Source organism: Bidens hawaiensis, unplaced genomic scaffold (assembly GCF_021521415.1).
Source record: "Bidens hawaiensis isolate Kalapana, Puna unplaced genomic scaffold, B.hawaiensis_p1.1 tig00000512_1, whole genome shotgun sequence".
Taxonomy (NCBI): domain Eukaryota; kingdom Viridiplantae; phylum Streptophyta; class Magnoliopsida; order Asterales; family Asteraceae; genus Bidens; species Bidens hawaiensis.
The window spans coordinates 4475542-4491446 of record NW_027491033.1 but is presented as its reverse complement, the minus strand read 5'-3'; the positions used below and the strand labels follow the sequence as shown (position 1 = coordinate 4491446).

The 15905-nt window shown below is 40.5% G+C and overlaps 2 protein-coding genes across 2 annotated transcripts; one reads left to right on the top strand and one right to left on the bottom strand.

Moving 5' to 3' along the window:
• The first annotated feature begins 3051 nt into the window (after positions 1 to 3051).
• LOC143631635 (uncharacterized) lies at positions 3052 to 3405 on the top strand. The gene has a single exon (XM_077100338.1). The coding sequence runs from the start codon at positions 3052 to 3054 to the stop codon at positions 3403 to 3405; it is 354 nt and encodes a 117-aa protein (XP_076956453.1).
• Positions 3406 to 4127: 722 nt separating this feature from the next.
• Positions 4128 to 8560, bottom strand: LOC143634533 (pre-mRNA-splicing factor ATP-dependent RNA helicase DEAH10-like). The gene is made up of 11 exons (XM_077102582.1): positions 8394 to 8560; positions 7517 to 7597; positions 7191 to 7407; positions 6765 to 7101; positions 5924 to 6127; positions 5673 to 5833; positions 5408 to 5593; positions 5105 to 5336; positions 4829 to 5028; positions 4617 to 4751; positions 4128 to 4531 (listed from the first exon to the last, which is right to left on the bottom strand). The coding sequence occupies exons 1-11, from the start codon at positions 8554 to 8556 to the stop codon at positions 4345 to 4347; spliced, it is 2103 nt and encodes a 700-aa protein (XP_076958697.1). The 5' UTR covers positions 8557 to 8560; the 3' UTR covers positions 4128 to 4344.
• Between the last annotated feature and the right edge of the window lie 7345 nt (positions 8561 to 15905).

The window sequence follows — 15905 nt, the reverse complement described above, 5'->3', positions numbered from 1 at the left end:
TAGTGTTGCAAGATCAAAACCTATGAATTGAGACATGTTAAAAATGATGTAAAACATCTTTATACAAAGTGGATAAAGATAACTCACAACATTCAAACTGCAAATCATCACAAGAATGTGTGATCTAGTTGTCCACGGTCGATGGGATTGACCGTTTGCATCGACCATTGGGTCACCAATTCACCAAATGCACGAACGTTGGGCTTGTGTTTTGGGCTATAAGTAGATGTCTTATGTAAAGTTTAATCTCACCCCTTTTGCTCTAATTAGTACATATACTTAAATTAGATATCTCTCTTGATTCTAACATCATTCAAACATCAAACTGAACAAGTTAAGATCAAAGAAGAGCAAGAGATATATAAAACATCATTCATCATTCTTGTATTATAGAGCGGGCATTAATAAAGCTTGTTATAGTGACCGGTTAGAAGATAGTTCATCATTGTGTAATGTGCTGATTTTATCAGAGGGAAACACTATCTTGATATAGAAATGTATTGAGGGTTTGGAACACTATCTTAACGTAGTGTTGTAAATGTACGTTGTAAGGACAAACTATCTTGATATATAGTGTTTGATTAGATTCACTATCTTGGCATAGTAAATGTATGAGGACTTGTAAAGACATAGTATCTTGACGTAATGTGTTAAAGAAGGTGATCACTACCTTTGCTTAGTGAGACGTTGTACTTGAGGATCCCTATACCGTTTAATTAAATCTCAATTTCCAAGGATCAAATCAGCAGGTGATATTCACAACATTATGCAAATCGTCAATGAAATTACCAAAAGATAGGTACTACGTACATATATCATAGTTTTTATAATTATGTATACATTGACTATTTGTATAAAATATATAGTCTACCTGTATTGTAAATTTTTTGCTTGTTTTCATCAAAGACAATTGTTATTTTACTTGTTTTCACAGTGTAAGTGTTGGCGATTAATAATTAATGCTGGCCGGGCCTGGGTGGTCTAATGGTTAGATTGTTGGAGGGTCCGAACCAATTAACCGCCATCGATTTGATGTCCACCAAATCATTGGAGGCTGCAATTTATTTCGTACGTATTATTAACTGGCTAGCTACCATAACCCGGCCAGGAAATGAGCTTGCATGCAGTTCATCCACTGTACTTTACATGCTGACACATGAAATCTTGGTTTCAACCAGATTCATAACCCATATGAATCGATCGGTTACTGCGGCTACCTATTAATGTTTTATTGTTGTCATGCCCCACTGACAACTTCAAAACATCGTCTCTCATTTAAATAACCATGGCCACATGGCCTAACGGGATATTTGCCATTTTGCCCTGCCACCAATAATGTTTTTTTTAAATATATAGCTAGTAACAAAACGCATTGCATTGCGGACCGCAATTCCGTGAATCCGGCCAGTTAATAACATTTAAGTTTGTACGTAACGGCAATGACACTAAATCCAAAAATTAAATCTGTGAGTGCCCAAAAAAGTATCATTACACGTAGAACTTATGATCAAAGTAAAACCAATTCGGTTGGTATAGGTTAGCTTCGTTACAGCATTGACACTAAATCGGTAAATCCAAAAATTAAATTAGTATACGTCCAGAATACTTGTTTAATTTATGATAAAAAATAGCATATTTAAAGTAACATATTTGAGGCTTAAGTCAGAAGTTTAGCAAGTTTTGTAGATTTGGTTTTTAGTTTTGTAACACTAACACTAACTTAGGTTTACATTTAATGAAATATGGAAGGGTATTTTGGTTATTCCTAATAAATATATTTTATTTATTTCTTTTAATGGCATCCAAATATTAATACATCAATTAAAAAGGTATATACTATGTTATTTATTTCAAAATTTTATCTCAGAACACTTGATGTTAATATTTATTTCCTTCAATATGAAGATAAATGAATAGTGTAGTTAACCAGGCTTTGCCTTTCGAGTGGTTCGGGTTTGAGGCCGGTGATTATCTTAAAAATGATGAATTCAGGAGTTGGGTTATAGAGTGTGTGAATTGTCGTTAAAAAAAGTTAGAATAAGAAGATAAAAAGTAAAGTTTAACGTGAATGAATACAAATAATATAGTTGTAGACTTGTGGGCTTGCAGCCCACACCTGTGACAATTAACTTGTTTACATACATCAGCCATGAGACTAGCCCAATAATAGGTCTTGCAGCAATGCAGCCCACATAGCTGCCGACAACATCATCAAACTATTTGGATCGACCCATCTAAGTAGCCCATCATTGTATACGCCCACCAACATTAAGACTACCTAGATCAGCCCAACAACATTTGCCTTTAATTGCATCAGCCCAATAGAGAGAGACTTTCATCTTACATTTAGGGTATTAAATCGTGTCAGGTTCGTAGGTTGAATTCTCCAACCCCCTATCCAATATCCATATACAAATTTGTGTCATGTCCTAGGGACTCACTTAAAATGTTGTCTTGTTCGGGTCATGTTTTGAGTTGATTTGCTTTATTTTCATTTACTAATATGAGTAATAGTTACTGACTTGGTAGAAGCGTAAACAATTAGTTGCTGCAATTCATATGAAATTCTTTTTGTAGTTTGTGTTATTTTAATTGTATTTGTATATTTATATATGATAATCATATATTTCATTACCACATGAATACGGATTCCGTTTACTTGTTCATGGATACGAAATATTTATGATATGGTATTTTACATTTACTATGTAACTAAAGGTAATCAATATAACATTGAAAATATAAAAGTTTAAAATTCATTCGGATTGTATAATTCAGATCGAATTTTTTAAATTTAACCTATCAAACAAAAGAAAAACAGCTAAACACATACATTATTATAGAATGTGTGATGACCACTAAAATAACAATGCTCTTAAGTCCAAATGAATGTAAATGTGTGGACAGGGTTGCCAACTGAAAACAAAGTAAGGGAATGCATGAAAATGAGTAGAACATGTTGATTGCCTACAAACTACTATCATCATTTCACTCATCAACCAATTCGGATTCAGCACGAACAATCAAGCATTGAGCAGGTTATTAGAAAAGATGTCACTGAGAATAAAGGCAGTAGTGGACAAATTCGTGGAGGCATTGAAGGAAGCATTGGATGCAGACATTCAAGACAGACTCATGAAGGAGAGAGAGATGCAAAGCTATATTGAAGAGCGTGAACGAGAAGTTGCTGAACGCGAAGCTGCATGGAAAGCCGAATTGTCTCGTCGTGAGGCGGAGATTGGTAGACAGGTAGCAAGACAGAAGATGGAAAGAGAAAACCTGGAGAAAGAGAAAAGTGTGCTTATGGGGACCGCGTCCAACCAGGATTATCAAGACGGGGCCCTTGAGATTACGGTTAGTGGTGAGAAATACAGGTGCCTCAGGTTCTCAAAGGCTAAGAAGTAGCAGCAGGAGCAGCATCCACACATTAACGATATGTATTTATAACATTGTTCGAGTTATTTCGTCGGTTATGGATATTGTATGCCTAGAAATATGATTTATTCTTACAAAAACATTCAGGACCTTCAGGTGATTTTATCATACATACAAACTATACTATACGACAAAGCAAAACTGTCGTTTTTTTTATGTCGATTGTTTGGTCACAATAACAACACCGACATATAAAACCATTATGGCCAGAATGACTTTTCAGTCTGTCACGTTATGCGACCCATGGGACACTTCGTGGTGTTTATGTTATGCGTCAATGGTGTCCGACAATCAGAAATAAACAAGTTTAACTAGTTAACTTGATTAATAAATAAGTTTTGTAGTAATAAGTTGTAATAAAATTAAACAAGTCAACATGAGTTCCTCATATAAATTAGAAAAAAAGAAAAAAAAAGTAACTTATAAAAAGGATAATTATAAGTTCAACTAGAAACCATAAAACATTAGAACACATATCCAACCCGTCAACCCGACGCATGGATCATTGATGCATTTCTACAAAGTGCCTTTTTATAGTAAAAAGGTCAAATGAGGACATAAGAACCGTGTTTAAGGCGTCTGCAAGAGATGTTGTTTGAGCTTCTTAACATTAGAACAACAAAATACTAGTGTTTTTCATAGTTACAAGGTTCGGTTTAAATTAGACAATTTTACTACAAAGAGTAGAATCTACCACCAATGTTCACCACCCATAATCACCTCATCCATTTCCCGATTCAACTATATAAAAAATGAACCAAAAACAAAATAACGCCAAGCGTCAGCCCCCTAAAATCTGACCAAAAAACAATACAAAAATGAGTTCACCGACTGCGTGTCCCTCTCCAGTCAAGATGTATGTATGCGTGCCCACCTTGTGTTTTTAACTTTTAACACATGGTTTTAGCTCTAGTCATCCTTCAAGGCATAACACTGAGGTGCCAGCTCAGCTAGCCACAAATAATCAATTCTAGTAACATTGCGCAAATAAATACGCGATGTTTGGACTAAATTGTAGAAAATTATGCACTCAGGTTTTGCACGCCATAAAATAGAATTCGGGTCAATCTGTGCAATCTGACCATTTGCCAAAACCCTGCCATCATAAACATAAATAATACCTATTTAATTTTGAAATTTTAAATTAAAACACTAATTATAGTAAAATATTTATTCATCACCTGTATGTCCCATCAGGCTGCTTCAAGGCCGCATTCAAAAAATATGAAGCAGCAAGACATCGACGCAGCGGAAGCATGTCATCTCCACACGACAATATCTTAAGTCCCATCCGTTCTACATTTTCCCGAATTTGACTACAAAAAGAAAAACAAAATATAACTCGAATATAACGTTAATAAGAATGAAAGAATAAAGATAATGATGAACAAACTTGTAAACGTTACGAGCTTGCTTTAACGAACGGCTATTAATAAAGTTATCCTTGCACCACTTTCTCAAATTCTTTTCGGCCTTTTCGTCACCATTTTCCATTTTATTCTTCTCCAAAACCTCAACTGAAGCATGGTACACATTTAGTAAAGTCAAATGATCTCCCTCGGGACTCGAGAAAGATTTTTTAACCGTCCGTGACTGTCAAAAAACATTTCAAATCTATTAGAAAACCAACATGACTTAAAATGAAAAAATTAAATGATATATTACATACCTCTTCTAATTTGTCACGAGGAATATAAAAAATGGATTCCACCGAAAGCATTGACACTACGATTAACATTTCTTCCAAACAATCAAACTGGCTGGCTAAAATTAAAGCCTTTGAATCGTTTGGTTCTAATGGAAGACGAGCCATTTGAAGTCCAATTGGATCTGATAATTTCTTTTCATCGGTTAATGCTCCTAACAAGTATAATAATTCCAGTGATTTGATCACAGCCATCCTGCAGTTGTGAAAATAATAATTACTTTTTTTAGCTTTTGGTCTTTGCATAAAAAAGATTTAATTCTTTACCTATCAGGTTTTTCCATGAAGTCAAATCCGATTATATCATCAACACCAAGAGCAATAAGTTGCAAAATAACATTTGAAAGGTTGCATCTTTTGATTTCTGGCACTGTGGAGTCATCAAGCCTTTCAAATTGGCTTTCGGGATAAAGACGGAAGCACTTTCCGGGTCCTTCACGACCTGCACGTCCACTGCAACATTATAAAAACTTTTTTAATCACCTTATTCTTAACTGTATAAGGCAATTATAGTTTAATGTGGCTTACTTACCTTCTTTGAAGAGCTTGAGCTTTTGAAGTCTTAACAACAATCAAAGATTCAATCCCACTGTCAGGAGAGTAACCGCGCGCTTTCACCAATCCAGGGTCAATAACATACTTGACTCCAGGTATTGTGACCGATGTTTCAGCTATGTTTGTTGCCAGTATAACCTAACAATAACAGGATACAAAAAACAAGTACATGATCAAGCAACAAGGTACAAGTACGTTTGATCATACAAAATACCACATGCATATTACCTTTCTGAATCCAGCTGGAGCAGGTGCAAAAACTTTCATTTGTTTCTCTGATGGAAGAGAAGAAAATAATTGAAATATAAGAAGTTTCTGATTGGCTTCGGGTAATTTCTTAAGATTTTCACGCACGAGACCCTCAAGACCTTCAATCTCTTCTTGACCGGTTAGAAACACGAGTATATCGCCCGGCCCTTCTTCCAAATGTATCTGAAAAGACAAAAAAAGAGGTAAATGAACATGCTATTTTAAAAAAGTTTTATTCTATATAATAAGTATATAACTTTACATAATAACTACTAGAATTAATTACATGGATGGTCCTTGTGGTTTGCCATATGGCATTTTGGTCCTTACCTTTCTTAAATTACACTGGTAGTCCCCCTGTTATCACAAAAACATAACACATATCGACCAAAATACCCTTGTCTTTTGAAATAAAAAAGAACAATTACTAGTAATGAGAGATTCATTTTAGATTGTTTTTTATGTACAGTATGTCCCACACTAGTAATACTTGTATATATTTTTAGAATTTTCAAATAGGTCCCACAAATTTACTAATAATCGTTCTTTATTTTACTTGGCAAGAGTATTATGGTCAATTTATATAAGTTTAACAAAAAAGTCAACCTTCATCAACTCATAAAACCATATGAAGTAAGTTTTCGTATACGGTATCCAGTAAGAACTACTACTGTAATTCTAGAAATGTGAGAACCAAACACGCAATATGCGTAAACCACAAGAGCCATCCGTGTAATTAACTCGTGTGTGTGTAAATGTATGTATATAACTAAATAGTAATTGTGATATTAGAGAGAAATGAAAGACATCCAGAAATAACCTGAAATATAGTAACTAAAGCTGCATCCTGGCAATCTGTCTCGGGTAGAGCAGTGTACAGAATATCCACAGGAAATTGCCTCCCCATCACATGAACCGCTTTTGCACCACCAAAATACTCGGAAAACCCGCGAGCATCCAAACTAGCAGACATAATAATTAACTTTAACGGACTTAACTTTTTGACTTTATTAGATTCTTCATTAGAATTTTGAGATCTTTTCTTTTGTACGTCTTTAAGCAAGCCTAACAACATATCGGTTTGAACTGTCCTTTCATGAGCTTCATCAACGATTATAACCGAGTATTTTGAGAGCTTAGGGTCCAAAAGCGCTTCCCTGTTAGCATATGAAGGGAAATTATTTGAATACCATGCAAATATAAAAATAGTAATGTGTTATATGACTTCAATGACTTATATGTTAACCTTAATAGCAGTCCATCTGTCATGTACTTAATCTTGGTAGAAGCAGAGGTCATATCCTCAAACCTAATAGAGTAACCAACCTTTTGACCCAATTCAGCACCGCATTCTTCAGCTACACGCTTTGCAACAGTTATTGCAGCAACACGTCTTGGCTGAGTGATTCCAATCATTCCTCCGTTTTGACAAAATCCTCCGTTACATAAATACTGGGGTAATTCTGTCATAACAAAATCCACCAAATGAAAATGTTAATGTATGACAAATAAGCATGTGTCACATAGTGATTTATGAATAAAGTAAAATTAGAAAATTAGAAGTAAACTTACGCGTTGTCTTCCCACTTCCGGTTTCACCAACAATTATCAAGGTATCATTTTTCCTGACCTCTTCTATAAGCCTTTTCTCAACTAAACAATATAACAAATAATAATACAAAAAAGCTTTGAAAGTTGCACAAAGAAATTGCCATAAAGTACATAATCATTAGGAAAACAGAGAGAGTCCTAATAGTAGAGTGTGCAAGAAACTGAAGAATGCAATCTGAAACCCAAAAAACAGAATATTCCAAACCGAAACAAAAACCGACATTTTGGTTTTATGCTTTTGTAAAAACCGAAGTTACGGTTCGGTTTCTGTTTCGTATGTAATAGAAACCAAAAGAAACTAACCGAACCGAATTTCTAGATTTTTTTTATTTTTTATTTTAAGAAATTTATAAGAATTTAATAAAGACGTAACTTCAAATACTTTGGGCCAAACCAAATGTACAATAATCAATTAGTTAATAATTAACAAATTTATTAAACCTAAATTCATTTTTTTCAGCCCAACCTTTTTTTGGCCTAAAATTTTCAAGCTCAAATGGCAAAAACGGAAACCAAATGGTTTAAAAAATCCAAAAACTGAAGTTTCGGTTTTTGATTTGGATTTGGCCAAAAACCAATCCAAAGCGAACCGTGCACACCACTTAACAGTACTATAAAAGCATCAGCAAAAGGGCTTAAGCACAGTATAGTTACAAATCAGGTGAATAAATGTTGTTAACTCTAATTAGCCCATTGAAAACTTTTCACAAACACTTAAAAGGTGAGAAGTTGAAACAGAAATTGATTAAAAACACAAACAATAAATTACTAATTTCACTGAACCTTAAACCCTAATAATATACATATATATATGTGTGTATAATAATATCAAGTGTACCTGAAGCAATGGGTAAAGATCTTCTTTGTTGCTCAATCTTCTGTCTCCTGGCAAAGGATTCAGACTTGTGTTCTTCATTGACATATTGAGGTTTGAATTGACGATGATTGTTGCTGTTGTATGAATTGAAGTTTCTTCTGTCTCCTGTGGCCATCGAAGGCATGCCTAAATAGGCAGTGTTTATAAATGATAGAGTCAACAACACCGTCGACTGTGGCGGCGGAGAAGACGACGGCAGCGGCGGCAATAGGTTTGTTTTCCGTTAAAGGTGAACTTGGTTTGGTATTTGTAAGCTGTTTGTGAGTCTGTCTATTATTATTATTATTATTATTATTATTATTATTATTATTATTATTATTATTATTATTGTACTGATGATTGATGTAGTATAGAAGATAAGAAAACCCCTTTGGGCTATATCTTGTAACTTTATTTTATTGTATAAAGCCCAGTCCAGTTGGCCCAGAGTTCAAATCGGTTTTTTTCTAAAACCCGGTTTCGGGTTGGGTCAATAAAGTCAAGAACCGGGTCAGGTAAGAACCGGTTCAGGGTAAGGTCGGGTTTTTGACCAGTTTGATCAGGGTTTTAATGGTGAAGAGACGTGGATCGACTCACTGGTAGACGATCTACTTTCCTCGTGTGTGATTATGATATTTCACCGATGGTTCTCTTGGATCTGGGTTCTTCCACCTACAAAATGAACAGCACCGTAAACTTACCCCTCAGAAAGGGACAGAGGGGTCCTCTTTGGGGTAACCCTCCGGTGTGAGAATAAGTGTGTGTAGGAGAAGATAATGATATGAGAGTAAGGAAATGGAATGTATTGCTTAATAGCTGAATACTCTGTAATTGGATGTAATTGGATGTTATTTGATGTGCTCTCCTTGTGGAGTTGATGTGGTATTTATAGTGCTAGGGTTTCCACTGATTGGGCTTAGACCCAGTTAGGGCTTTGTTGGCCTCTTCCAGTTGCTTTGCGCCACGTGTCCTTTGGGACACCTGGTGCTTTTTCATTGGTTATAATCACGTGGTAGCACATGGGTTTTGCTGAGTTGTCCACCTTTCATTGGCAGCTGTCAACATCAGCATATTCTTATTCCTTAAAAAGATACCTTCTGGAAGGTTGTCTGACGTGCACAATCAAGGTTGCCCTAATCCTGATTTGGATAAGGACGAGGTTGATTATGTGCACGTGTGATACGCGCCTATCCTGAGGATGCGCGAGGTCTTCTCTTTATTCTCACGCGCAGATGTTTCATGCGCAGATGTGATATGCACGAGCATGTGATATGCGCCACGCGCGGATGCGCCACGCGCATATGTGATATGCGTGAGCATATGTGATGCGTGAGCATATGTGATGCCTGAGCATATGATGCCTGAGCATATGATGCCTGAGCATGTGATGCATGAGCATATGTGATGCCTGAGCATCTGTGGTGCCTGAGCATATGATGCCTGAGCATGTGATGCATGAGCATATGTGATATGTGTGAGCATATGTGATATGCGCCATGCGCGTAGGTTTTAGCTTTGTGCCTTCATAATGTCTTGATTTCAAGCCTCTTGTCCATATCTTGTGGGTTGACCCGCCTCGCTCGTTGTTGAGGCGGGTACATACCTCTTCAAGCCCCCCCAGTCTAATGTGTGTCTTGTCTCGCGCGAGCGAGGTAAGATAGATATTAGACTTAATAGTTTGCTCTTTTAGTAGGGGTTTGTCTTTTTCTTCTTATTATTCATCGTTGCGCGAAATTCTATCCTTTTGTTTGAAAACGAATCGTCCTTGTACGTGGTTGGTTGTTGCTGACATGCGTCAGTGATGGAGACGTGTCAGACCTTTCGTGTGCTCGAGGTGCTACAGTTGCCTTTCGTGTCCTCTCAAATAGTGTCAGGGACACGTGTCGCGCTCGCGTTGGTCTGTTCGTGCGAGTGGTGGCGCGTGAACTCTGGCAGCAGCTGTACAGTTTCTTTTCGTGTCCCCTCACACAGTGTCAAGGACACGTGTCGCGCTCGCGTTGGCTTACACCTGCGAGTGGGGGCGCGTGAAGTCCGATCAGCACCAATTTTTCTCTCTCCTGGGCCTATAAAAGCCAACCCTTAGAGTTTTTATTCTTCATCTTCTTGTTTATTCAGAGCTTTTCTTTCTTTCATTCTATTCCGATTAGCTGTCTTCTGCTTCCAGGTCTCTGTTCTTCAGATCATCCTTTGTCCGTTTTACAGTTGTATGTCTGATAGCTCAGACAACACAACCTCCCCTATCCATCGCCGTGTTAAATCGTTAGTAATGTCGACGTTGAAGAAGACCGGCAAGGGGAAGAGGGCTGCTGAGGCCTCATCGGAGGAGGTAGGGAGGACCAAGGCAGTGAAGAAGTGGGATGAGATCCCCTGCAAACTGAGGCAGGCCGATCTTGACAGCCTTATCGCCTCTCAGGGTTTTCTCCCTGAGTTTGGCTGCATGTTGCCTGGGGCCGGGCAAACGGCGGCGGACCCGCCTACCGGTCATATATCCCTTTACTGCCATTTTTTCACCCACTGCAACCTTCGTCTTCCGATGACAAGGTTTGTGGGTGCGGTGCTTAGGTTTTATGGGATTCATATATCCCAAGTCCATCCGTTTGGACTCGTGCGCATGACTCATTTTGAGTTCATGTGCAAATCTCAGCGCGAGGAGCCCACCCCTCGGCGCTTTCAGTTTTTTTATAAGCCCAAGATCCAAGATTCTTGGTTCTCATTTATTCCTCGCAGTCAGAAGGTCAAGTGCTCCACTGTTTCATTCAAGAGCCTTCATGACTGGTCTGAGAGGTTTTTTTACATCAGGGCTGGTGTGATCCCCATCCGCATGACCATGCGCGCGATCTCTTCTGCGCCTGCGGATGTGGGTGTCTTCAAGAACCCAACTGGCGCCTGGGTTAAAAAGTTGACCGCCGAACCATCCCCCGCCAAGAAAATTTGTGAGGAGGCGCTGGTGGGGGTTGGTATGAGCAGTCGGTGGGCTGACAGCGCGACTGAGCCCGTTATCCAAGTTGACGGCTTGTGTAAGTTAATCTCATTGCATTACTTCTGCGCGAATACTTATCTTTTTGCTGATATCATTTGACTTGTTTTGTGCAGTCAGCAAGGAGTATGTCCACGCCGCCTATGATGAGCATATGGAGGGTGGCTCCGTCGCGCTGGGCGCTGGGGAGGTTGGCTTCCCCGATCGCTTCGATGACATGTTCATCCCTGTTGATCTGGGATTTGTCTTCGACAGCGATGCGCCTGGTAAGCCTTTGTACTTATGCATTTTCCTTTATAATACCAAATTTGGCTAACACTTATGTTGCACGTATTGTAGACGCGCTTGAGAACTACGAGCTGGAGCTCGCGGAAGAGGAGGAGGAGGAGGAGGCGCCCCAGCTAAAGCGTAAAGCTAAGGGGAAAACTGGCGCAGGGGCCAGTAAGAAACAGAAGAAAGATGTTGCCCCTGTTGCTCAGGATCCTCCTACTCAGGCGAGGGGATTTGAGAAAACCCAGGAATTTCCCCCCAAGTTTTCCTTGTCTTCCCTGCCTCAAAAAGTGGGCAGACCTCCTGTCCACACGAGGTATGGTGCTACTACCTCCTCCCTTCGCGCGGTGGAAAAGGGAAGCGGCGTTGCGCCTTCGACAGGTATACTTTGCTTATCCTTTGCTTATCTTTTACTGTTCTTTGAGCGCGATTCTGATAGAATTACTGATGAATCTTTGCTCACCCAAATGTTTGTAGAGCCGGCGACCTTGGTGGATCAACCTCAAGCGCAACAAGATGCCGAGGCTGCGCCGGAGGTCGCTTCGAAGTCCCCTGTCTTACCCTTGAAAAAGGGTAGAATGGACTTCATGGCGATGTTTGCCTCGCGAACGGAGTTGCGCCAAGGTACGTATTGTGCTTTTATTTTCTGACTTTCTTTTAGATCAAGTCATGAACCATTTTTTTTTTGTTGATTTTTTCACAGGAGTCGTAGCTGGCGTACAAGCTGCTGGCGGCACTCCTGGCGCCGGTGCCAGCGCCGTTGGCTCTGCTCCTGCAAGCGATGAATCTCCCCTCATCGGGATTACTAAGGAGCAGGAGGCCGTTTTACGCGCCGATCTGGCGGCGTCGAGACCTCCCTCACCTCCTCCTGCGCACAGCCCTCCTCGCGAGACTGATTTTGATTCTAGGTCGCAGGAGAAAAGGCCTATTTCAGAGGAGGATGAGGAGGTTCATGCTGAAGACTCCGACGGCGGCCGCGCCAGCCCTGCAGCGCCACGAGGTTTCGCGTCGCCGTCTTCTCGTGGGCCTGCCGCTGACTTTTCTGCTTCGTCCCCGCAGGTATAAGTTTGTTTTTGCTCCGCTGCGCGGACTTTCATATTAGTGTTTTGATGACTTAGATCATTACTTTGTGTTTGCAGGAAGCCGATCACATCTACCGCCCGAGATGGAACATTACTGAGGACAGCTCATTTCAGTCCATGGGTGTTTGTGAGGACTTCTGGGCTCATTCTGTGCCTCCAGCTGAAAGGAGGTTTCAGGAGGCCCGCGCTCGCGATGACTTGCTCAGAGATCATCTGTTTGCTGGGTCGGCTTTCTTTGCTGCCTCCCAAGAGCTTCGCTATGATTACGTAAAGGTACGTGATGCTCTTGCGGAAGCCAAGCAAGAGGCTAAAGTATCTGCTTGGCATCTTTCTGATGCTCGAGAGAGAGCTGAGAAGCTCCAAGCAGAGCTCAGTGAGAACAGAGCAAGTGCCAACACCGCGTTCGTTAAGCGCGGGCATGAGCTACAGGCTGCGCGGGAGAAGCTGCAGGCGGCCGAGGCGGACGCGGCCAAGTACGCGCGCCAAGTGCGCGACTTGGAGCTGGACGCGGAGGCGCGTGACCAAGCTCTTGTCCAGTCTATAACTGACAAATCATCACTGGAGAGTGAGGTTGCGCGCCTGAAGAGGGAGCTGGCGGCCGCGCAGGCCGAAAAAGACGAAGCCTTGGCGACGGCAGCGTCTAGCCAGGAAGCACTCGACCTTGCGCGAGCGGAAAAAGAAGAAACCTTGGCGGCAGCAGCGTCCGACAAAGAGGAGCTGAAACAGACTAAGGAAACTGTTGAGTTATTAAACTCTCAGATTCCTGCCCTCGAGACGTCTGTTGCTTCCCTCGCGCAGGATCGCCAATGGCTAATCTCACAGGGCATGACTCGTTGCGCTTACGCGATGAAATACTCAGACGAGTTTCAGGCCCTTGTGATGGACTGCAACGCTGCCGCGCGCTTGGTGGGTCGAGCTGAAGGGTTTACGGATGGCTATGAATATGGCATGTTGAAGAAGAACCCATCCGAGTACCCTTATCAGAGCGACGTTGCCTGCGCGGACATGGCCGCGATGGGGGAGAAGTATATGAATACTCCCATTCCCATCCTTGCGCAGGTATTTTAACCTTAATGAGATTACCTTGACTTATTTTCCAAGTCTTTTTGTACTCATATTTTTCCTTATGATTTGCAGATATCCGCGCTTGCTGACCAGCCCGATCTCGGCGCGCTAAAGAAATTACTTGACGAGTGCGAAGGGGCTGGTGGCGGCGATGATGGCGCGGGGAATGCTGGCGTTGCTAGCGGCTCTGGCGTGGCCAAAGGATCCGCTCCTGACACTATTGTGATAGAAGAATCCATTCAAGATGAACAACTTGACTATGGTCAGTTTGGAGATGACGAGGAGCGGGCTGCGCCAGGTGCTGAGGGCGGTGATGAGGACTATGAAGAGGCTGACGTCGACGTGGAGACTTGAGAAGCCCTTCATGTTTTTTATTTTTATTTGTAGTTTGTATCTCATCATCTTGTAAACTTGTAAATTTCAATGCTTTGGAATGAAATTTTTGTTTTTCCCTTCTTTGCATCTTGCGCATTCCCCATTCATCTCTTTATATTGCATGTTTGCTTGTTGAATATAAGATATGCTTGCATGTTTGAAATAAGAACAAGGTTGTAAGGAAATTATTATACTTAATCCTTGTCATATTGTAAGTGATTTTGCCATATCTTGATTATGTTGACACGTGCCTAGGCGTTTTCATTATTCCTCTTTTGCGCGACGTTGTCGCGCATTTATGGAATTATGAGTTTTTTAGCCTTTATGTATCAATATGTGTTGCTCAGATATCCATTACAATTGCATGCGCGCCTCGACCTGAGACCTTAACAACTATGTTTTGGCATTTGTTTTGCCTTAGTTGTGTTTAGGTATTTTTATGGTCAGGCTGCGCAGTATGTAGGATGGATGTTGTGAGTGATTTGAGCTAAGGCTCACATTATTGGGCTAAGGCCCTGACGTTTTAGAGTTAAGACTCTTTAACGCGTTTGAGCTTGAAGCTCGCGCATGTATGTTTACTTCGTTTTATTTCGTTTTGATGTCAATACAATTTTGTCATATTGCTCAAAATTAATAAAGGGAAGTGTGAAACATGTATGCAAAAGGTAATAGAATTGGGCTAAGGCCCTGACGTTTTAGAGTTAAGACTCGTTAACGCGTTTGAGCTTGAAGCTCGCGCATGTATGTTTTACTTCGTTTTTATTTCGTTTTGATGTCAATACAATGTTGTCATATTGCTCAAAATTAATAAAGGGAAGTGTGAAACATGTATGCAAAAGGTAATAGAATCCACATTAAGAGAAGATAGCGCGCATCATTATTCATAATGGCTTAAAAAGCCTTGTTTACAAACTTGACAATTTTTACATGAAACATTTTCTAAGCTGTGCCGCGTTCCATGCGCGCGGGATCTTCTTTCCATTCAAATTTTTTAAAGCATATGCGCCTTTTCCCAATTCTTCTGAGATTTGATAAGGTCCCTCCCAATTGGGGGACATTTTTCCCGGGGGTATCGCGCGGCTAGCTTCATTGTTTCGAAGGACAAAATCATTTTTCTTGAAGTGGCATTCTTTCACGCGCTGATTGTAGTATTTTTCCAGTTTTTTCTTGTACTTGGCTTCGTTGATGATAGCCACCTCTCTGCGCCCTTCAAGTAAGTTGAGGTCCAACCTCCTTTCGCGCTCGTTATCAATCTTGTTCATCATGAGCACTCTATGGGATGGGCATCCAATTTCTGCTGGAATCATAGCCTCCGTTCCATAGGTTAGGCTGAACGGGGATTCGCCATTGCTGGTTTTGCTTAATGTCCTGTGTGCCCACAGGACATTAGGTAGCTCTTCGACCCAAGAATGGGATTCTCCCTCCAACCTTTTCTTCAGCCCATTTAACAAGCTTTGATTCGCGCGCTCCACTTGGCCATTCCCCTGAGGGTGGTATACCGAAGTGAAGATTTGGTTGATGCGCAATTCCTTGAGCCAGTTTGATATCTTCCTGTCAGTGAATTGTTTGCCATTATCGCTCACAATTTCCATGGGCAAGCCAAAACGGCATATGATGTGGCTCCAGATAAACTGCTTCATCGCTTCAGCTGTGATTTTTGCTAGTGGCTTGGCTTCAACCCATTTTGTAAAATAGTCTACTGCCACTACCAAAAATTTTACTCGC